At 46.4% G+C, this 24171-nt stretch overlaps 1 protein-coding gene across 5 annotated transcripts in view; it reads right to left on the reverse strand.

Moving 5' to 3' along the window:
- Window positions 1-24171, reverse strand: part of ZDHHC14 (zinc finger DHHC-type palmitoyltransferase 14) — a 274893-nt gene that overhangs the window by 63435 nt on the left and 187287 nt on the right. For all 5 annotated transcript variants that reach the window (XM_070461348.1, XM_070461346.1, XM_020896306.2 and 2 more), the window contains exon 3: window positions 10445-10603. In XM_070461348.1, coding sequence (XP_070317449.1) covers window positions 10445-10603 — 159 coding nt within the window. The remainder of the gene's footprint in view (window positions 1-10444; window positions 10604-24171) is intronic.

Genomic DNA, 24171 nt, shown 5'->3' on the forward strand with positions numbered 1-24171 from the left:
CTTCAAGTCTCCCTGCACACCACAGGCTGGATTATTTCAGCAAATATGCACTGCTCCCTTTCCTGAGGGGGGCATCCTTCCCTGCCCCATTGATGGTCTTGGTCATGGTCACGGTCATGTGCCTTGTTAGGCTAATGGAGTCTTGGAAGATGTACTGGAAGCAGAAGCTATAAGAGATACTACTTATTTGCTCCCCCATTATGTAGTCCAGTGATTCCCCCCGAGAAGAACATGCCTGGCCACTGCAGTCCCTTCCGCCAAGGTCCCGGAATCAAATCTGAGAAGATGAACGTGAGCGATGTGTGGAGCTAAGCCCAGAACTGACCTACACGCATGTGAGGAAAAGAAACGCTGCTGGTTCAAAGCCAGTGGGATTCTGGAGGGTGTTTGTTAATACTGCATCACTGGCCAAGAGTCAACTAAGACATCTCTACAATCCGCTTTACACTGATGTGTGAGATCAGACTGTCTCAGGGTCCTGCCCAAGCCTGGCACACAGGAGCTCAGTATAGACCCTCTTGCTCCACAGGTATAAAAAGGCTCAGGGTGGCTGTCCCTGAATTCTTCTAGCCTTTCCTCCCATCTCACCCTCCTAAAGTCAGATTAGATATCCTGAGTGTTACAACCTGGTCAATTTTTTTTCTTTTTGTTTTTTTGGCCACACTGTGTGGGATCTCAGTTCCTGAGCTGGGATTGAACTCGGGCCACGAGAGTGAAAGCCTGGAATCCTAACCACGAGGCCACCAGGGAATTCCTTCAAATATTTTTTATGGTGTTAGTTCACTTGTTGTGAGTCGGCAGAAAACTCGTCAAGGGCAGGAAGCCCACCTTACACTTCTTTGTATTCTACTTACACATAGCAGCCAATGAAGAAATCCTTGTGGATTAGTTGCAAACGCTTGCTTTACAAAGCCTTCTGCAGACGTGGCCTGACTCCGCCTCTTGACTCTCAACATCCACCCCTGGGCCCTGCTCCGGCCACTGAGCTTGGTGAACTTCTAATGTCAGTGTCCACCTGACACCTGAGGACTACGGCCCTAAGGTGAGTTAGAGAAGAAACACTAACACTGATGAATTTTCATCTGTAAAATTATGCTTACAAAGCATGGCTTCCAACAAGCCTCAAAAGAAGGTAGCCATTTTACTAACACTGATTTTTCAAGGTTGCAAGTTGGCCGCTGATCTTGCAAGAGATGAACAATTCCCAGAACACCCAGGTGGCCTAACCTCAGTGGTGGAACCCGGGAGAGTCAGCGAGAGTCTGTTCCCATGGCTCTCAACCTTGACCATGCGTACAACCCCCACCTCCTCCTACTCCCCAGGCCTGGGTACTCCATCTTGAGGAATTTACATCTACTTACATATTCTTACATCCTTTTTTTTTTTCTTACATCCTTAACAAACATGTTATGAAGGAACTTCTTCTGAAAGCTAAGCGACTTTGTAGAATTTTATTTTGGTTATTGCCTCAAACATACCTCTGTGCTTTCTCAATTTTAATTTTTTTGGAAGAAACTCTTGGTGGCAGAATACAGCGGGTCCTATTGCGGGAAAGGCATGTCAAGAAAGAGATGGCCAGAGAAGGGACCAGCTTGTCTGGATGCAATGAAAGAGTGTCTCCAGCTACAGTAGGAAGACTCCATGGAGGATGAGGGGAGCCAAGAGAAGTGGGGGGGATGGCCAGGAAGAGGATATGGAGGAGCCAACAGAAGAGCTACTGGCTCCCACGAGATGGGAACCAACAGGGAAATACAGGAAATGTGAACAGGTAGGAAGAGACAGGAAATGTACTGACAACCAGGAACAGTCTTAATCTGACATAAGAGGAGATGAAAAGTCTTCCAGGAAAGAATGTCATCTTACGGTCAAATGAGGTAGGAAGGTTACTTGGAATTCTGCCATCTGTCACTTGAGCTAATAACAATGAGTCATTGATAACAAGTGACTTAATTAAAGCTCCTCACTTTCTGAGAAGGACTTGAGTTGCTTATAAGAGAACCGGGAATAAGTTAATGCCAAAAATACACACCCCAAAGTTTCATTTACATTGCCAAGAGCTGGCTACATCTGGCTCTGCGTTTCCATCTACCAATGAATAAGACCTTTTATGAACAAATGGCAGTCTTCCCCACAGCCATGAAATGAATTCCGGTTTCTCTACAGTCTAGCACAGTGTGAGTTACATGACAATGACGGTAATATGCCTTGAAGTTATCTGTCATTTTGCAAGTTTCATTAAACCCTTGGTGCACTGCAATAGATTATCCATGAAAAGAGAAACCTCCTAGTTTGTTTTCGGCTAAAAGATCTCACATCTATATTTATTCATTTCAAGTTAAGAGTTGGAGACACAATTAGTGGCAAACGAAGCTCTCCACAGAGGTCAGTGGATGGGAGAGGGTGAAAACATGATTAATGACTTGAATCCAAAAGTACTAATTAAGGTGGATGAACTTAGAGCCTGTCACACAGAGTGAAGTAAGTCAGAAAGACAAAAATAAATATCATATATTAATGCATATATATGGAATCTAGAAAAATGGTACTGATGAACCTATTTTCAGGGCGGGAATAGAGACCCAGCCGAAGAGAACGGACTTGTGGGCACAGTGGGGAAAGAAGAGGGTAGGCCAAATTGAGAAAGTAGCATTAACATATAAACACTATCATGAGCAAAATAGACAGCTAGAGGGAAGCTGCTATATAACACAGGGAGCCCAGCCTCGCACTCTGAATGACAAAGAGGGATGGGATGGGAGGAGGAAGGGGGGCTCAAAAGGGAGAAGATATATATATATACAAAATTATGACTGATTCGCATTGTTGTCCAGCAGAAATCAACACAACATTGTAAAACAATTATCCCCCAGTTTTTTAAAGAAAGCACTAATTAGGTTGCTCGATATTTTTTAGTTACAGGACCTGTTCCTTAAACCAAAAAGGATGAAAACTCCAGACTCGAGGAAAAAAGAAACGGAAATGAAGGTTAACACAAAGGGAAAGGAAGCCCTCAGGAACAGAACAGAATCCATGTGCCACTACAAAAAGCTTAGGGGCAGCCTCCTCATGAACTGTAAAGATTGTACAGTTTCCAATAATCAGGCAGGAGGAGGAGATGAGATGGTTGGATGGCATCATCAACTCAATGGACACGAGTCTGAGCAAACTCCAGGAGATGGTGAAGGACAGGAGAGCCTGGTGTGCTGCAGTTCATGGGGTTGCAAAAAAACATGACTGAGTGACTAAGCAACTTTTTCCAAAATGGTATTGGTAATCAAACTGGATATGTTTTATCTTGTCTCCTGCCTCAAACTGTGTTTAATTTATACCTAAGTTTGTGGAGAGAATGTTTCATTCAAATCTGTTATTTCCACTTCATTGCTTTCCCTCTTTCAGTCATACCAGAAGTCTATCTTTTGGCTGTTTATTTGCCAAAGAATTAGACCTGGTACCGTTTTTATTTTTCTGTTCTCTAGGTCATTAATGGTTTCCTTCCTGTTTTTCTAAAGTTTGTTTTGCTATTCTTTTCTTCTGTCTTCTTGAGACGGCCGCTGTGTTCCTTTACTGGCTTCTAAATCCAGTTTTGTTTTGTTTTGTTCTAGACTTTTCTAAACTTTTCATTTCATTGGCCATCCAGCATCCAAGAAAACTTCCTGTTTGTAGAGAATCCCAGAATAGACGGGAGGTAGGCCCCACCCTCTATCCCCATGGGGGTGGAGCAGCTCCCTCCTCCCCTCATTGGTCACCTGAGTGTGGAAATGAAACAGGTGATCACCCAAGAGTGGAAATGAACCAGGTCCAGGTGCTCCCTCCCACCCCAATCTCTGCCTCCAGAGCCCACACTGCCTGCAGACAGAGTCTCGGCTCCCAGCCGATGGCAGCAGCAGAGTCAGAACTCAGTGGTGGCTCCGCAGACATCCTGCTTGTCGTGCCCGCGCCTCCTGGGACACCCTATCCCAGGTGTGACTCGCTGCGCTCAGCAACCCAGCCTCCCCTGGCTCCTCCCCGGCGCCTGGTTTTGCTGCCTCCAACTTCATTTCGACAAGCTACCTGATAGCTTTCCAAATCATTCCTTCTCGTGGAGTTCTATTTTGCATTGTTCTTATTGTCGCTTTCCAACTATTCCACCATTGCCATTTTGGAATCTCTGTCACCCACGAGCTGATGAAAAGGTTCTTAAAAAAAACACTGCAATTCAGGACTTCCCTGGCGGTCCAGTGGTTCAGAACCTGCCTTGCAATGCAGGGAATGTGGGTTCGATTTCTGCTTGGGGAACTAAGATCCCACATGCCGTGGGGGCAACCGAGCCCGTGTGCTGAAACTACAGGACCTGCATGCTACAACAAAAGATCCCACTTGTCACAACTAAGACTCAGTGCAGTCAGATAAATAAATAAAAATCACTCCTGAAAAAACCATTACAATTGGCTAGGTTTGTGTATTTATATTTTTGTGGTTGACTTCTATTACTAGTTCTATTGTTGTGTCATTAGATGATACACTGTGAAGTACCTAATGGCTTGCAGGAAGTTAGGAATTTTTGTGCAGCTACTGTGATTAATTTTGCTAATGTTTCACAATCAGTTAAAAAACATCAGCATACTTTGTCAAACAGTTCAACATGTATTTATTAATTATATTGATACCTTTTATTTTCTTACTTTTATTTTGCTTACCTGAGCCAACAAAACCAGAGGTTTTGTTTCTCACTAGCATGATGTTTATACCAAACTTTCCTTGCATTTTCTAACAATTTTTACTTTAAGTATTTTGATGCAATATTATTTGATGTATACACGCTGATGACTGAATTTTCAAATAAACTCTTTATGCATGTAAAATTACTTTTTGATCCATGTGATATGATAAATACAATACCTTCTGTGCTGAATTCTCTATGGTCTGTTCTTAATAGTGACTCTTGGGGACTGTATTTTATTTTGAAGCATCTAGTTACTAGTAGAGTGCCTGACACATAGGAGCTCATTACTGCTGCTAAGTCACTTCAGTCATGTCCGACTCTGTGTGACCCCATCCCTGGGATTTTCCAGGCAAGAAGACTGGAGTGGGTTGCCATTTCCTTCTCCAACGCATAATTACATGTCAGTAAAAAGCGAGGATACTGGAGACCAGGAGGGGCACCATAAATCCCTGGGTTCTTTTGGTCCCTAGGAAGATAGAAATGCTAGCTTGCTGCATTCTCTTCAAATGATATGCTTTCCTATGGAAAATGAATACCCTCTCAGCATACCCAGATAGTTAAAAAGAAATTCCAGAGTGCTGCCCTACACCAGAGGTAGCTATGATTCTAGATCTCAAATATACCAGCCCTCTTAACACTGAGCATCGCTGTGAACACAGCCCAGTACAGTGACTGGGCTCAACAGAGTGTGCACAGCGGACAAGACATCTGCAGCTCTGGCTCAGAGACCCGCATCACAGAGGAAGCACCTGGACGGACGGGAGGGGATGCCGTGGGGCAGAAGGGAGAGCACAGTAAAGAGCCCATGGGAGAGAGAGCGAGCATTTAAAGACGCCCATCAAGGGGCTTCCCTGGTGGTCCACTGGTTAAGACTGCCTTCCAATGTGGGGGGGTGCGAGTTCCATATATGGTCCGGAAGATGGGATTCCATCTGCCTCTTGGTCAAAAGGTCAAAACAAAAAAACAGAAGAAATACTGTCAACAAACTCAATAAAGACTTTTAAAATGGTCCACACCAAAAAAAACACCTTCCAAAAAAAAAAAAAAAAAGAACAATTAAACTCTTCCAAAACAAAAATTACTGGGCACTGAGTCCCAGCAGAGGGTGTCTGGAGGCTCGCTGTGCCATCCACAGCAGAAGGGACAGAAGGGGATGGAAGAAACAGGGACCAGGGCATCTGCTGTGTGAGGGAAGAGGCCTGCAGGGCTGACACGAAGCGAGGGCTTCATGCATCACCTCCTCCAGCCTCACGGCACCTCCAGATGTGGCGTCTCGGAGAAAGACGGGCTCCCCTCTGCCTGGACAAGGTGGAAGGTTGGGGACCCAGGTTCTGCTGCTTTCATGCTGAGATGGTCAAAATCAGACAGGCTCTCGCAGAGCAGGCTTGCAAAGGCTTGCAATGCTCCTTCTCCGGTGTTTGGCAAACCTAATTTAGTTCACAGTGTGTGAATAAATTACTTTCAAGTAAGTCCTCTTTTATTACAGGTTTAGGTTGTGTTAAAAAAAAAAATACTAAATTCCAGGGGAAGCTGCTGGCTATTCCAACACTGGCCCAGAGTCCACCAAAGGACAGACTTCCCTGAAAGGGTCCACCCTGCTCAAGGGTGGGGGGAGGCGGATGGGGCTTACTTGTGGCTGGAACGTACAGAGTGAGCCTGAGAAGACCTCCCCAGGGCAGCTTTTGCTTTCCAGCTCCTTCTGTTATTCTCCTTTAAATGACCTGAGGCCTCCTAGGGGTCTGAGCGAACAGAGATGCCCCCTCAGCCCCAGTTGGCAGTTGTATAAAAATGTTTAATAACATCAAAAATTGCCTGGATGAACAAACAACCCCAAACACTCTTTCAAATGTGCAGAAGCAATTTGATGGCAACACAAAGAGACAACAGGAGAGAAACAGAGATGAAAAGAGACAAAGTCAGAGAGAGGGAGAGAGAATGTATTCATTCCTGCAGCTGCAGATCATGGAAAGCCTCCCAGATTACAGGAAAATAAGGGGGATCCCATGGCTCATGATGACAATCTCATTCTACAGTTACCTGGGAGCACTGCAGCAGCCTGCTCCCATTACGCACGGTAACAACACTTCACTGGCTTGTGAGACCTCGGTGTGCACCAGGTCCATGCGTGCTGGGCAGTGTCTCGCTTCATCCTTAGAAGAAACCTACAAGGCAGTACTGGGATCATCCCATCTTACAGATGTGGAAACAGTTGAGGGTAACCTGCCCAGGTTCCAATATTATCCAAGGGCAGGACCAGGACCCAGTCCTGGGCATCTGTCCTTAGAGCCGTGTCCCAACCCCCTGGCTCTGCTAACCTGTTCTGTTAGCAACAGAGTGTGCTCCCCAGAAAGCTTTTCCCTCAGCCCTCGACTACAACCACAGAGCCCCTTCGACTTTGCTCTCATCCCAAACTTACTTAACAAAGGAAAATACACCCCGGGAAGCTGCATTTTCCTCTCGCCTCTCCCAGTGCAAAGTAACATTGATTTGCATGCCTAGGAAGGACCAACCTGGGCCCACTTATTACCATGGAAGGGAAGCCACATGTTCGAACGCTGGCTTTCAGCACATCATTGTACTTTTTTCCCCTGGCTGCAAAAAGTTGAATTATTTCAATTAAAAACTTGCTGTCTATAAATAAAGTGGTGGCAAACTCTGCAATTATACGTCTCCATTGGAGACAACTGCTTTCCACTCTATTTTCCCAAATAGACAAGGTCTAATTTGTTGGTCAGCTAATGGGTCACACCAAAGGCCCAAACGCAGTGTAATGAACTCGAAAGCTGAAATGATGTCGGTCTGAGTCACTGTGTGGTTGTTCCCCGAGTGCGGCAAGCACATTTACTTTCCATCAGCTGTGCACTACTCCTCTCACCTGTCCTCCACAGAGCGGGGCCCTGATTACTCTTGGCCCACTTCCAGCCCAAGGACTGTCAAGTGAAGCTTACAGGCAGCTACTGGCAGTATGCTCCTTGTCTAGTTCCCTCCTCTAAGCCCACCCCAAACCTTCCCCCTTCCTCTCCTTTCCCTTTGTGGCTCTGCATCCTCCCATTCCAGGACGGCATCAGGCTTGCTTGTGGAGTTCTGGGTTACCATGGTGACTCAGAGTTACCAGAAAGGTTGCTCAGAACCTATCAGAAGGGCTCCTGGACACTACAGACCGGTGGCTCTTACTGTCTCACTGGGAGTTTCTACTAGCTCAGTTGGTAAAGAATCTGCCTGCAATGCAGGAGACCCGGGCTCAATTCCTGGATTGGGAAGATCCCCTGGAGAAGGAAATGGCAACCCACTCCAGTATTCTTGCCTGGAAAATCCCATGGACAGAGGAGCCTGGCAGGCTACTGTCCCTGGGGTCGCAAGAGTCAGATATGACTTAGCAATTATAACTACCACAGGAGTATACCATTAACTAGATGAATAATTCTGGTAAGAGGATTTTACATCTAATACATCAGGGTTCTTTAAGGGGTCTTAAACCAATGGTGGAGGGAAGAAACAAGAGAATTTGATGAACTTTCAGAAAGTGTTTTACGATACAATCGAAGAGAATTTTAAAACACTATGAGACAGAAAGGAACATTTTATCATGATCAGGAATCTACCCTACAGATGGAATACAAACAAACAAATAGAAACAGTCAGTTATCTAGCAATGGGTAAACAAGTTTATAAATGATAAAAAAAAAGAGAGAGAGAGAGAGATGCCCCATAAACTCTTCAGGTCTGTAGGTAACCACTCCCTCCCTGTAAATGTCAATGGGAACAAGTCATTAGACTTCCAGGAGAAGATATGCAAAATAATAGAAGATTTTTAGGTGAAAGAGTATAAGTTACATATTATCCCATCAAATAATATTCCATCATGTAATCCCAAAATTACAACCCAAGAAAGGATCCCGTGAATGACTATGGATTGTTTCCCTGAAGATACTTAAGCTACTGGGCTGCTTTGGCTTGAGTGCCCTCAAGATGGGCATGGGATGGTCACCGGGGTTTCTGATACCTGGAAGGGTATCAGAACCACACAAAGGCATCTTGTGACCTTGTAGAAACCCTGGTATCTGTCCTCACATAGAGGACCGGGGCAGGTTTGGTCATCATGCCTTCAGAGGGCTACAGCAGACCAAGACATTGGCCAGAGAAAGCCGATCAGAAGTGTGAAGAGAGTAGTAGTGATAACAGAGCAACAGCTAACAACCACAGAGAGTTTGCCTAAAGCCAACACCAGGCTGAGTGCTTTGCACACTTTAACTCATTTGCTCTCTCAACCGTCCCATGAGGTAGGCACTGCTACTGACGTCATCACAGAGATAAGGAAACCAAGGAATACAGAGTTGGGGTAGCTCGTCTAAATCATGAAGCTAGTATTTGTACCCAGGTCACTGGGTGCCAGATTTCAGGCTCTTAACTGGTTCTTATACATGAGAAAGACAACAAAATTCCATGATGTTTTGCTGGGGAGGCAAAGGCTAACAGTAATTTTTCCAAGTTAATAAAACCAAGAAAAGGTCTGAGAGGGAAAACACAGACTTCCTACCAAATTGTAGATTATCATTAAAGTTAGGATAAAGTAAATTTCAGACCAATAAACAAAACAGCTTTGCACAGCAGGAAACACATTATATAATTTTTTTTTTTTCTGAAGAAGAATCAAGACCACAAATTCTAATAGGCTTGGAAAATGTTAGCAATCGATTATGTGTTAGTAAGGGGAACAAGGTTTGTTCTGAGATGTTCTGTCTTTTCAGGTGTGAGGTTAACAGGATTTCCATGCCTGTTTCCCAGGAAAGTCCCTGCTATTTCTGTAAGATGCGGACTATGGGACTGAAGAAATGTGGGTCTTCCCCCATGTGGCAAAGCCGTGGTCCCTTTCTCATTACCCTTCCTGTCACTTGGGGCTTCCACTGTTTCCTTGCCAACCTCATCTCTGAGACGCTCCATCCCGGGGCAGAGTAACGGTCTACAAGTGTGGGTAACATCTCTCGGTGTGATGGGATGAGCTTGCCAAGTAATTCCCAGGGGCTGGGACCCATATAGAGGCAGAAATCCTGCGCTGCGGTGCTGGCAACCGAACAGCGAAGCTAAGCCTTACAGCTGAGGCCCCCTGCGCTCCACTGTGATTCCTCTGCCTGTTTCCTAGCCTGTCCTGGAGGAAGCAAGCTGACAGCGAGGGCAGATCTTGGTCTCTGGGAAGGGTAACAACCTAACTGTGGGCCCAGCAGTTTCTGGGCCTTTGGCCCTTTTCCTCTCCTTGGGCTTCCATGGCCTCCAGCTCCCCAAGCAGAGTGCCTTCTGAAGAGCTGGGAGAATCCAGCTACACACGTGGCCAGCTCCTCCGGCAATGGAGGGTCTACAAGCGTCATGGTTTTATTGCAAGTGTCTGCTGATCTGGAACCTCCAAGGAACAAGAACCCCCACTCTGGTGAGTATTCCTGGAAGGAGAAGACCCGGGGCACTGTGCTGTCCTAGGGATGTGTTGCAGGATGTAAAGAGAAAAAAAAGAGATCCAGCGACGCTAGGCTTGGTGAAGGGGATCAGCGGCAGACTGTTGATCAGATCAGAGGCAACAGGACTGAAATAACTATTACCCAGTTGCTTAGTTTTGAAGAATTAAAGAGACATGCATGCTGGCTCTCTTTAAGCACAAGGTCTGGTCAAAGGAAATCAGGCTACTCCATCAGCTGCAGACATTTTAGCACAAGCCTTAAAGGTGGAACAGAGGCAATTTTGGCTTTGACTCACCTACGCAGTTATCGCAAAGGCTACAGTGAGAGGCACGAGGGGGCCGGAAAATCTTGCAGGTGAAACAATATTTAAGTTTCACAGTCTGGCCATTGATGATGACTTCTTTGGTTCTGGGAGGTGGGCGGTACCCCCCTGAACTGGTGCCGTTTGCGATATCTGTGGAGAAAAGAAAAAAAAGAGCACAGGCACTTAACACAACACGTGAACTCTGCAGGGTCCTGCCCCCAGGCGGCCTGGAATCTGCATTTCCAAGTGCAAGGCCCACAGGCACCTGACCCCAGACACACAAATGTGGTAGGACACAGAGCGCTGGCCTTTCAGCTCCTTTGGAGCTTGGGACTGCAAGTAGGGATCCAGGCACGTGGGAGAGACCACGGGGGGTGCCACACACGTGGCCCTGCCCAGCCCATGGGCGCCTGCCCTGAGCCACAGCCACTCTTCCTGCGCCCCATCCCAGGTCACCTTAGAGACACAAACGGCGGGGCCCAGAATGACTGTGCACTAGAGGGCCGCCCCTGTGACTGCCTCACTGGGCCATACTGTTACTTGTGCACCAAAATCCTTCCCCAGTTAGCATTGTCCTAATTAATGGTGTTCAGTCCCTTCCCTGGAGAAGGAAATGGCAACCCACTCCTGTATTCTTGCCTGGAGAATCCCATGGACAGAGGTGCCTGGTGGGCTACAGTCCATGGGGTCACAAGGAGTCAGACACGACTGAGTGACTAACACACTTTCACTCTCTAAGTCTCGAATTCTTTGCGACCCCATGGACCATAGCCCGCCAGGCTCCTCTGTTCATGGGATTCTCCAGGCAAGAATATGGGAGTGGGTTGTCATGCCCTCCTCCCAGGGACCTTCCCGACTCAGGGACTGAACTCACATCTCATGCATCTCCTGCATTGGCAGGCAAGTTCTTTACTACTGAGCGCCACCTGGGAAGTCCCAACTAAATCATTAAGTGTACATTAAAATATAATAATTTCTATAGTCTATTGTCTGACCAGCATCTTTAATTTTTTTTAAACCAGTTTTCAAAATGTTGAAGAAAATACTATTTTTTCGAAGTTTATTTTAATCTTATAACCTGGCTCTCCTCCCCGAGTTCACATGAGAATCACCCAGGGAGCTTCTCAAACTTCCCTAGCACAGGGACCTGCCCCAGATGCAATAAATCAGAACTGCCCCTGGTGACTGTAATGTGCTGTAGGGTTGAGAACCCCTGCTCCGCAGGAAGATGAAACAGTCTTCTCATCTAGACCCCTCACAGCCATAAAGAATTGAGGGCAGCTAGCAGTGGAAACAGGAGGCCACGGGTCAATGGAGAGAGTGAGAATATCCGTGAGGGCTTCAGCTGAGACTCTGCGGCTGATAAACAGGTGGAGCAGAGCCTGGTGGTGGAGGGAATCTTGGAGACTTCACGGTGTTCTTCGAAAACAGAGATGGAAACACTAAAGCTAGCTGTTCATTTAAGTCAGACACTGTCAGACAGTGACAGCTGCAATATACTTTTGGTAAATTTCCCAAAGTGATAGGAAGGAGTCCCATGATCCACTCAGCTCTCCCCCAACCCCCACCCCACAAACTCAACCTGGGCTCAATTGCACGGAGAGCTTTCAAAACTACTGATGCTACCGACCCGCCCTCAGATATATATATATATATATATATTCTCATGTCCTTGGAGGGGTGCAACCTGCCATCAGAAGTTTCAAGAGCTCCTCGTGTGTGGAAATTCGCAGCCGAAGCTGAGACCCACCATTGCAGGGCCTGGTCACTGCGGTCCACGCAGTATCCCCACTGTCTGAGAGCTTGTCAGAGAAGTGAACTCTCTCTCAGTGCTGCCCACAGCTACTGAGGTCCCCGTGCCCCCTCCCCACCAGGGGGAGGGCGTCACACACCTCCAAGTTTGAGAACCTAGCCCCTGGACGCCTGTAGACACTGCCCATCCACACATCACATGCGCCTCTTAACCTCACGTGCCTCCTTGTTTTGTACCCCTATACACTCACGTACGGAGAAGGAAATGGCAACCCGCTCCAGTGTTCTTGCCTGGAGAATCCCGGGGAGCCTGGTGGGCTGCCGTCTATGGGGTCACACAGAGTCGGACACGACTGAAGCGACTCAGCAGCAGCAGCAGCAGCACACTCATGTACATGGTAGACAGCTGCACTTACAGAACACAGAAACCCAGAAAAACTGTGTGGGCAGGAGGGGGCCGCTTCACACAGCACAGTCAGCCCCCCAAGCATTTTCACACAGAGAACCTGGTGACCTGGAACAGCCAATGGTCTCTGCAGAGCGGCACCCTCAGGGTCTCCAGGCTGCTCTCACTCACAGAATTCACAAGTCATGGTTTCAGGAGGTGCCCCATTTACTGCAATCTTTTTTTTATCCCCCTCTCCTAACTATCTAAGACCTTATCGTGCTCTTTCCATCTTCAGTTCAGTTCAGTCTCTCAGTCGTGTCCGACTCTTTGCGACCCCTTGGACTGCCGCACGCCAGCCCTCCCTGTCCATCACCAACTCCCAGCGCTTACTCAAACTCATGTCTATCGAGTCGGTGATGCCATCCAACCATCTCATCCTCTGTTGTCCCCTTCTCCTCCTGCCCTCAATCTTTCCCAGCATCAGGGTCTTTTCCAATGAGTCAGTTCTTCAAATCAGGCAGCCAAATTATTGCAGCTTCAGCATCAACCCTTCCAATGAATAGTCAATCCTTTAGGATTGACTGGCTTGCTCTCCTTGATCTCTTCGAATCTTAGACAATTCTTTAAAAAAATTTTTTTTTAATTCTTAGAGTGAATGGGTAAATGGCACGAAGCAGGGACAGGGAGAGAGTGAGGAGCAGCCCTTCTACTTTACCTCTTCACTGAGGACAGTCATTCTACTTGGAATAATGAAACAGCGGGACTGTTATTATAAACCAAGGACTCTGGGTAGCCTTGCCAGGCAGGACACCCTCTCTTGGCATATCCTCCACCTGCCTGGCACCCCAGGTGGCTGCCCCATGAAATAACAATGAGTTCAGCAGGCACCAGCTTCCAAAGCGTGGATACTGGGAAGAGGGTGGCATCCCAACTGATTCTGTGATGAGAAAACAAAGTGTAGTTCCTGGAGCATCAGGGTAAAAATAACCGGCTTTGAACATAATCGAAGATAAGGTCAGAGCTCTTCCAGTGCCAACGGAATGCCACTGAGGTCTGAATTAATCATGGCTTGGCCTCACTAGCCTTATGTCAGCTGTGAAATCTACTGTATCTCTTTAGCTTTTGCAAACATGGAAAACTAGAAAAACTAGGAAAACCAGAGTTAGATAGAGTTCTTTTTTTTTTAAATTTATTTGTTTATTTATTTTACTTTACAATATTGTATTGGTTTTGCCATACATTGATTTGAATCCTCCATGGGTGTACATGTGTTCCCCATCCCGAACCCCCCTCCCACCTCCCTCCCCATCCCATCCCTCTGGGTTGATGGAGGTTTAAAAGTAACAATAACCCAATCAATAACACTTGTGTTACTTTAACCAGAAAAGTTTAAAAACTGCTTTGCTAAGAAAAATATTTTAAGAAGCAGGGATGACAAACATTCACACTAGAATGGCTCCTAAAAAAAGCCTAGCTTTAATAGTGAGTGTGCTGTCTCTTCAGTCATGTCTGACTCTCTGTGACCCCATGGATGTAGCCCACCAGGCTCCTCTGTCCATGGGATTCTCCAGGCAAGAATACTGGAGTGGGTTGCCATTCCCTTCTCCAGGGGATTTTCCCGATCCAGGGATGGAACCTGCATTTCTCACGTCTGCTGCATTGGCAGGCGGGTTCTTCACTAGTGTCACCTGGGAAGCTGAATGATTTACCTTTATAAATGATTCCCTATTTAATATATGCAAAATACCACACCAGAGGCAATGAAGGACCATAAACAACAGAGATGACGCGTGAAGAGCAGTGAGCAAGGGGTCCTGCTGGACTGTTTGATGAGCCATGAGTCCAGCCACTCCTGGTCTGCTATCCTCCCAGCCTTCAGAGCCTGCTTCCTAAGTGCACATCTGGTGATGGAGCCCCCCAACCCCCACCCCAGCCTCTGGTGACGCACCAAGGTCATCTGTGCGGGCTGGTCCTTCTCTTCCTGCTGCACAATCTCACCCAAGTCTGGGGCTGTGGCCTCCTTGGGCCCCGGAACAGGCCCTGCTGTTCAGGCTCCCAGCATCTCTTCCCTGCTTGGGCCGTCCTGAGCTCTGGATGTGCCTCATCCTAGACAGTCCACTTCAAGCCTCTCCTGTGCAAACGTGCTGAGCGCACTGGCTTCCTTGGGCTCTCACTGCACTTGACTGCGTGTTTATCCAGCCAGCAGATCTATGTCGTGCTCGAAGGTGCCAGCCCGGTGCTGGCAGCTGGGGATGTTGCAGGAACTTAACAGCTGGAGAGGCTCGCAGGCCCGAGGGGAGACCCTCTACTGGGGTGGTGACCACGAGGGTTTATCTCCGAGTCTTCCCCCAGATGTGGTGCCAGGAGGGGGACGAGGCCTGACTGCTTTCGTGTTCCCGCTGTCCTGCAGAGGGTCCAGCACACAGTAGATCCCCAAGAACTGCCTGCTGAAGGGAAGGCCAGTTGTCCTGGCTGGTTTGGAGGAAGGATGCTGGGAAGCACGGGATCTGTGTCCCCGGGCCTGCACGCCCACCAGTCAGAGTCACACAGCTCAGGGACTTGCCCCGCCCCAGGAACTCCTCTCTCAAGGTCCTTTTGAGACTGATGCTCCTCTTTACTGGTCCTCTCTCTCTCTTTCTAAAAACATTTGATTGCTTCAGGTCTTAACTGTGGCACGCAGAATCTCTCTAGCTTCTCCAAGGCATGTGGGATCATAGTTCCCCAACCAGGGACTGAACCCACATCCCTGCACTGCCAGGCAGATTCTTAACAAGTGGACCACCAGAGAAGCCCCTTTAAATGTCCTCCTTACACCTTTCACTGGTCCAGAGACCCATTTAGTCATCACCACCTGGAAGGGGTGGGCAATATGGGTAGCTGTGTATCTCAGTTCAGTTCAGTTCAGTTCAGTCGCTCAGTCATGTCCGATTCTTTGTGACCCCATGGACTGCAGCATGCCAGGTTTCCCTGTCCATCACCAACTCCCAGAGCTTACTCAAACTCATGTCCATCGAGTCAGTGATGCCATCCAACCATCTCATCCTCTGTCGTCCCCTTCTCCTCCTGCCTTCAATCCTTCCCAGCATCAAGGTCTTTTCTAGTGAGTCAGTTCTTCGCATCAGGTGGACAAAATATTGGAGTTGCAGCTTCAGCATCAGTCCTTCCAATGAATATTCATGACTGACTTCCTTTAGGATGGACTTGTTGGATCTCCTTTCAGTTCAAGGGATTTTCAAGAGTCTTCACCAACACCACAGTTCAAAAGCATAAATTCTTTGGCGCTCAGCTTTCTTTGTAGTCCAACTCTCACATCCATGCATGACTACTGGGAAGACCATAGCTTTGACTAGACAGACCTTTGTTGGCAAAATAACGTCTCTGCTTTTTAACACGCTGTCTAGGTTGGTCATAGTTTTTCTTCCAAGGAGCAAGTGTCTTTTAATTTCATGGCTGCAGTCACCATCTGCAGTGATTTTGGAGCCCAAGAAAATAAAGTCTGTCAGTGTTTCCATTCTTTCCCCATCTATTTGCCATGAAGTGATGGGACCGGATGCTATGATCTTAGTTCTCTGAATGTTGAGTTTTAAGCCAGCTTTTCCACTCTCCTCTTTCACTTTCAAGAGACTCTTTAGCTCTTCTCAGTGTATCTCAGGGTACAATCCCCAAATTGTTTCTTTCACATAATACATTCAACTGTTGCCCCAGACCAATGGCTTTCTAGTGTGCCCAAATAAAGGGCAGACGGGATAACGGAGCCTTGAAACCCAAGGCTTCCAACACCCACCTGGGGACAAAAGACACGCCCCTTGAACATTCAGACTGGCATCAGTGGCCGGTCACAGCCTGCTCCTCAGCTGGAAGGATGACAGACACCCGGGGCTGCATCTCAGGGCCCAGAGGGGGGTTCCCGTTCTAATCCTCAGTTACTCTGTGGTTTGGGTTTTGGCTTTGGCTGTTGACCACAGTGGTGCCTCTGCTTCTTAGACCTGCTCTTTGTGGTTTACGGTGCAGCTGTTGAAAAAGAACAGTCAAAGTCTGCAATAGCTAATGGGTAAAGGACACTAGAATTTGGGGGGAAAATAACCTCTAACAGTTCTGCAAGTTTATATGAGTCAGTATTTTTCAAGGACGTTTTTATACACCAGCGTTTTGAAAAAAAAACTTAAAAGACTGAAACAGTCTTCTGCTTCATAAAGTCCTTGCCCCCCCCCCCCCCCCCCCCAAATGGCTGGGAGTTGTTGGCACAGGGGCAGAAACAGTCACAGAATATCTGTCTGGTATTAACCTCGCAGTCAGCCTATGGGCAAAGAATTAGGAGAATTGGAGAGAGGGGATGGGAGGCTGGTGTGTTCAGGGACACAAAATGGCCTGCTTACTAAGCTTTTCACTCACAGAGAAATCCTGGGCTTCCAGAGGTCTTAAGTAAGTTGTTAATATATGCCTATTTCAAAGCCACTCTCCAAAAAGCAAGCCATCTTTTCTTGGGAGGAATCAGAGTGCTAACACACCAAGAGACCCATTTGTCTGCCGTCTGATTTAATCCCGCCCCAAATTCAGGGGGGAAATGGATGAGCTTTAAAAGTCGCTGAAATCCACCATGAAAAGTAATGCAACTCCACCTTTTTTTTTTTTTGGCCCACACTGTGTAGCATGTGGGATCTAGTTCCCCGACCAGGGATTGAACCCAAGCCTCCTACAATGGAAGCATGGAAACTTAACCACTGCACCACCAGGGACGTCCCTGAAACTCCACTTTTTAAAAATGCATACAGGAAAAAAAAAACCCAATTTGCAAAAACAAAGTAGATGAAGATTCTTTTCCTTTATCAAAAAGATGCAGAACAGCATCATACCCTGATGTACGGGTGTTTTACAGACCATTCACTAGCTGACAACCTGTCTGCGAGGCTGGAAAGAATGAAGATCAAGCATCTCTGCATGAGGATACAGTCACAGGAACCGTATGATTTGCGTCATGCCCAAGCCTCCATGACTATCCTGATTGCACGTGCTGGGACAGCTGTCGGATCTAACGAACCCGCAGTTTTCATAAGGCTCATTTCATTGACGCTCTGAAGCATCTGGGTCACAAACTATCCAACTTTGGAATGGTTGATCTATCACAAAATGGCTATTTTTAGAGCCATTTAAAGCAATCTCTTAGCTAACAGTTTGTAAACTTCCAAGTTTACAGAAAAATGTTAACAATGGCGATGTCAGACTAGTCAACCTCTATTATTTTAAGTGCTTGGGAGAAAAGGCAGGGGAAATGCTGGTCTGTCTGCAAATAGTTGGTTAGGTTTCCACTAGAGAGAGTAAAGATGTGGACTTTTTCTCACAAGTATTTTGGATGGCAGCATCTTTGCTTCCACAAATATTTAAATACAAAAATGCATATGAGGGTTCATGGAGGGTGACAATCCTCTTCCTCCAGTTAAAAGCTTTGCCAAGTCCAGCCTGGATGGGAGGGGGGCTTGGGGGAGAATGGATACATGAATAGGTATGGCTGAGTCCCTTCGCTATTCACCTGAAACTACCACAATGTGGTTAATCGGCTATACCCCAACACAAAATAAAAAGTTTTTTTAAAAAATAAAAGCTTTGTAAGTCACTTGATCTTAAACATTGTCTTCAAGGACTGAAGCTGAGGCCTGAGGTGACGCTCAGGCAGGCAGAGTTTCAAAGCTGTCCACAGGACGGGAAGTCAGGGGGTGTCCTCTCCTTAGGGGGACTCATCCCAAGGAGGAGCAGAGCATGTCTGCAAAGCCAGACCAAGAGAACAAGGGAAGCCGACGTGGGGGGCCAGAGGCAAGGGCAGGCCCTGCGTCATAAGAACGAGTCCTGCAAGGATTGGAAGACACGTGACATCCAAGGCCAGGTACGCATCCCAAAGTGTTCACAACACTCTCAACACCCACCAGAGTTGGAGGCACCGTGGCGGGCAACACAGACCGTCAAGGAGACCTGGTCCGTGCCTTCAAAGAGTTTGCAGTCTAGTGGGGGAGACAGATATGAATTATAATCACATGACTGAATGCTCATCATGCATTCAGAGCAGCAGGGAAGGCTGCCTGGTGTGGGGCTTCTTCCCGGAAGAGGTGGCATTGGAACCAGGATCTGAAGGTCCACTGAGTTGGGCTTCCCTAGGCAGCGTGTGTTCAGATACTTGCTTGTGTTGGGTGTGTGTGCGAGTATGTGCGCATGCCGGGAGTGGGGAGCAGGGCATTTCCGGTGAGGGAGCAACAGGGGTTCTAGTCCTGGGACAGGAGGCAGGTGGTATGTCCGGAGCCCAAGGGAGGCCAGTGTGACCAGGATCAGAGTGAACAGGGGACCGTTGCGGGGGAGGAGGCCGGGGCTAGATGCCACAGAGCCATGTAGTCAGGTTTGGGGTGCTGGCCTTCAGCCTAAATGCAAAAGGAAGCTTGATTGTTAGTTTCACGTCAGCTTGGCCAAGCTCTGTGCCCAGATGTTCATGAAACACCAGTCTAGGTGTCACTTCGCAGGTATTGTTAGGTGAGATGAGCATTTAAATTGGTAGACTTCGAGTAAAGCGGATTACCCACTCTAATGGGGGTGGGCCTCAGCCAATCAGTTGCAGGCCTTAAGAACAAAGACTGAGGTTCCCCAATGCAGAAGAAATCCTCGAGACTGCAATGTAAGAAACCTCCTCTGGGTTTCCAGCCTGCTGCCCGGAGTAAATTGGACTCAAGACTACAACAACTCTTGCCCGGCTTTTCAGCTTACCCAACAAATTTCAAACTTGCCAGCCCCCACAAGTGCATGAGCCAATTCCTTAAAAATAAATCTATGGATTTATTTTTCTATAACTCCTGTTATCTATAGCTCCTGTTGGTGCTTTTTCTCCAGACAGAGAACCCTAACATAGAAGCCAAGAAGAGTTCTACGCTGTGTAGGAATTAAAAATATCACACTGACTGCAGTTTCAAAGATGGATTGGGTTGGGGGAGGGAGAAGTAAGATGGATTTAGGACCAGTTAGAAGGGATTTGAAATACAAGCTAGAGATGAAATCGGTCTGCAACATGGTGGTGCTGTGATGATGGAGAGAAATAAATAGATTCCAGAAATACTGAAATGGTAACATCAATTATCTCCTTGTAAGAAGATCAAACCAGTCAGTCCTAAAGGAAATCAGCCCTGAATATTCATTGGAAGGACTGATGCTGAAGCTGAAGCTCCAATACTTTGGCCACCTAATGCAAAGAACTGACTCATTAGAAAAGACCCTGATGCTGGGAAAGATTGAAGGCAGGAGGAGAAGGGGATGACAGAGGATGAGATGGTTGGATGGCATCACTGACTTGATGGACATGAGTTTGAGTAAGCTCCAGAAGATGGTGATGGACAGGGAAGCCTGGCGTGTTGCAGTCCATGGGGTTGCAAAGAGTTGGACATGACTGAGTGACTGAATTGAACTGAACATGTTATTAACGGATGTGGTAAACAAGTGACCAGGATGAGCTTCAGGGTTTGGGGGAAGGTGCAGTGGGGATGGGAGATCACCTTCTGGTGTTAAGCGGGAGGAATCACCATATGGGCAGGTGTGTATACAGAACGGGACCTCAGAGGAAGGGCCGAGGCTGGAGATAAACGTCCAACAGTGACACGGGGGAAGAAGGTAACGTCAGAAGGTGTCAGAAGGCGAGAGGGCCAAGGGCTGAGCCTTGAGGTGCTCACTCCTATGTTAAAAGCAAGGAGTGCCCAGTGGATGGAAGGAGGGCACAGTGTGGCTGCATCCCTTAGCGTGTGTCATCTGCTCTCAGGAAAACCCAAATACTGGGGGACTGACTGAGCATCAGCGCCGCAGAGATGCGGGAGAGGAAGCCCAGGCTCCCCCCAGGGTGCTTGGCTCTCCCACCAGCCGAGGACACGCCCGGTGGGTGGGGCAGGCAGCCGATGTGTCGTGTGGCACTCTAGCAGAGGCCACGGGATGCAAGAGGGGGGAGCTGGTGGGGACCTTGGGAAAAAGAGCGCGGAGCTGTGAGAGACGAGTGGATGCCAGGGTGGAGCGGGACGCAACTGCACTCCCTTGGGGCTGCACAGAGAGCCCTGGAAACAAACCAGATGGCCGGCTGGTGAGAGGGATTAACCATCATGCCCACGTGCACAGATGGCAAGAGCCTGGGGCTGGCCACCACAGCAGACCATGGACTTGCCCTCAAATGGAGAAGAGTCACCTAAAGATGCAGAGATCTAGAGAAGAATCCCCAAGCAGGGCTGGGGGTACCTACGACAAATTCCTGGGGATGGGGAGCTTCCAAAAAAGAGACTGGCCTGCCTGCTGGAGGCGCGGGTGATGGTGGTGCTGGTTACCAACTTTATTCCACTGAGGCTCAAACCTGCTCTGGTGGTCCCGCCTTCAGGATCACGGCAGGGCCAGCAAGGCTGGCTGCGGGGACCATGGCTGCCTAGCAAGTCCTCAGCGATCAGAAGTGAACAGGGCAGGAGCCATGCTCTCTGGCTCTGAGAGGGAGGGAGGCCAAGCCCCTCACCTGCATAAAGTGAGAAGTCAGAAGTGCTGGGAATGCTTACATTGTGAGCTCTGACAGGCGAAGAAGGGGGAGATTAGGAGTGTAAAGGGCGAACCCACATTTCATAAAGAGGCTCGGGCTTGACCTTGCTCTCCTGCATGCGGATTTGAGTTGCAGGAGGTAATCACACTTAGAAACCACACAGGAGTGGGGCTTCTTCTAGACTTGGTCATCAGAAGGCTTGTGGGCTGGATCTCCTTTCGGGGAGAACTTTGTCAAGGAAGAACATTTGTCAGATGAGAACTTTAATAGGCACTTCTTAGCCCCATGAGAACTTGACGACTTAGGGCTTTAACAAAAGATTGAGAAAAACACAAAAGAAGTATTTGCAGAGAATTGGGCAAAGCAACCTTTTTCTGTCTAATTAATAGAAAACAGAAAGGGCAGCCTCAAAGAATGAGCTCCAGGTGCTCCTAAGTGCTGGTTTTATTTATTCACTTATTTGAATATGTATTAGGTACTTGCTATATGCTAAATAGTCTCCCAGGTGCTGTGGATATGGTATGAATAAGATCATTCCTCTGTCCTTTTGTGGCTCATATTCTAGGGAGGGTAGATAAACCCAGTGTATGGATTTTTAATAATTTAAGCACATAAAGAAATAACTTTTGGTCCTGCCCTGGTGCTCCAGGGGCTAAGACTCCATGCTGCCAATGCTGGGACCAGGGTTTGATCCCTGGTCAGGGAACTAGATTCCCCATGCTGCAATTAAGATGCAGCATGCCACAGCAATGATCCAAGATCCTGTGTACCGCAACTAAGACTCAGGACAGCCAAATAAATATTAATATTTTAAAATATTAAATAATATAATAATAATAATATTTAAAAAAACCCCAAAACCAAACAAACAAAAAACAAATGACTTTTAAAGATAGATCTTAAACTTGGCTGATGATCAAGATCACCCAGAGCAGTGATTCTCAACCTACTTGTCTTGTGTTGTGGTTCCAGGAGGCACAGATAGAAAAATACCATGAGAGAGAGTAGCTGTGGTCTGGAGTGGAAGTCAAGTTCTGGTAAGGAAGGCCCATCAAATTAAATTGCATTCAAGGGGAGGTTTGGTCCCGGTGTGTGCGCTCTCCTGCAGTTCAGGAGATGGTTATAAGGGGGAACTTTGTGACTGGGCAATGGCAAACATCAGCCTTGATCCTATTGCAAAAATGATTCCACGAGTATAAATCCAGTATTCTTAAAGATAGTTCTGAAAGCATACATCCCTGAAAATAGGAACATTGAATGGCACTGATGAAGAAAGTCATTTTTTTTTTTTTTGACCCAATGGAGAAAATAAGCCTTAGTTTCTCCACATTGAAACTATGACAATTTGGGTGGCTGTAGTTCAAGGGCATTGTAGTTCATGGAAAGACCTTGAACTGTCAAATGTTGATAATTATCAAAATTTCTTTTTGGGAGGGTCTGTCCAGATCCTATAGGGCAAAATTATCTTTTTACCTATGTGTGTACACACACACACACACACACACACATCACTAATTAGCGCAATTAAAGAAAGGAGAAAAAGAAAATGCTTAGTAGCTATGATCTTTTTAAACTGAGTTAATTCAAAACATGCTCAAAGCAAAATGAAAATTAATGACTATCTTTTTTTGGCCATACTGTTTCTTTTCCCGCATGAATGGCAAAGACTTACCCTTAAACAAAACAAAATAAAGATGGGTTTGTCCTTGCAAAGTTTTAATTTCCCTCAAATTTGTTCAAAGTTCTCTGAACACACACAGAAAACTGCTGTGCTGCATAAATGAAAATCAATTCTTCTATCGAAGGCCAGAGTGAGAAATATTTGTGTGTGTTTCTACTCCATGGGACGCAGTTTCTGCATTGTCAGAAGCTACTAAATATTGTACAATGAGAGATCAATTTGAGTTGTCAGTGTTTGCAATATTATAAGACAAGGAGATGAGAACAAAGGTAAAAACAGGGCACTAGAATCATGCGAGGGCAGGGCAGTGCGTCACCATTATCACCAGGAAAATATGATCAGCTTTTATTGAAATTTGAAGGGCATTAATACGAGGACAGTAGCAAGGCTGCAAGAACCAGCTTATATCTCATTCTGTACAATAATAAGATTTTATCTTTAGCACTGAGGAAAAGAAAATTAAGGATGGAAGTACAGAACTAGTGGATACTATTTATAAATATACTATAATAAAAAGTGCTCATCCACTATGATCATATACTCTTTTCTTTTTAATCAACACAGGATGGTTAAAATGAATAAGAATCTTGAATAAGTTGACTATTATACATCTATCTATCTATCGACACACTCCAAAAGGTTTAGAATATATCATATTAGCAACAACTATTTGGAAGCTATAAGGGGGATAGAATCCTATTTACAACAGAAAAAACAGTCACAAAATTCTAGGAATAAACCTAACCCCCCAAAATAGTAGGGAGGTCTCATGAAGAGGACTATAAAACAAATATAGAGACTTGAAGGAGATTTTTAAAAACATGGAGAGACATTCTCTGCCTAGCTGACTTTATGTATCTATTTACACTGCCAAGCAGTCTCAATATAATTTGGGGAAATTTTGACAACCTAGAAAAAAAAAGATTCTAAGTTCCATCTGGAAGAATACACAGGTGAAAATATTTAGAAAAGTAAAATTATAAGGGGAAATAATTGTCCTGGGGGGGGAATGAAACACTGAAAAAAAAATTGAGCATTCCCAAATAGATGCAAATTCTATGAGATTCTGTATCTGATATAGAATTTCAAATCAGTAGGGTAAGCATGGATTATCCAATAAATGGAATTATGATAAACAATCTTTTAGGGGGAAAAAAAAATCTAAAGTTGGAGCCATATCTCAAATCTTATACCAAGGATTTAAATGTAAAAAAACAAAAAGATACAAGAAGTAGAAAAACATACGTAAACTTGAGATTTGGGGGTTGGGGAAACCCTTTCTAAATATATGACAAGGCAGCATACATAAGGAAAGGATGTTCTGATTAAAGTTTTAAAATCTGTATGTTAAAAACTCCACAAAA

The sequence above is a fragment of the Odocoileus virginianus genome, chromosome 34 (assembly GCF_023699985.2).
Source record: "Odocoileus virginianus isolate 20LAN1187 ecotype Illinois chromosome 34, Ovbor_1.2, whole genome shotgun sequence".
In the NCBI taxonomy this organism is placed as follows: domain Eukaryota; kingdom Metazoa; phylum Chordata; class Mammalia; order Artiodactyla; family Cervidae; genus Odocoileus; species Odocoileus virginianus.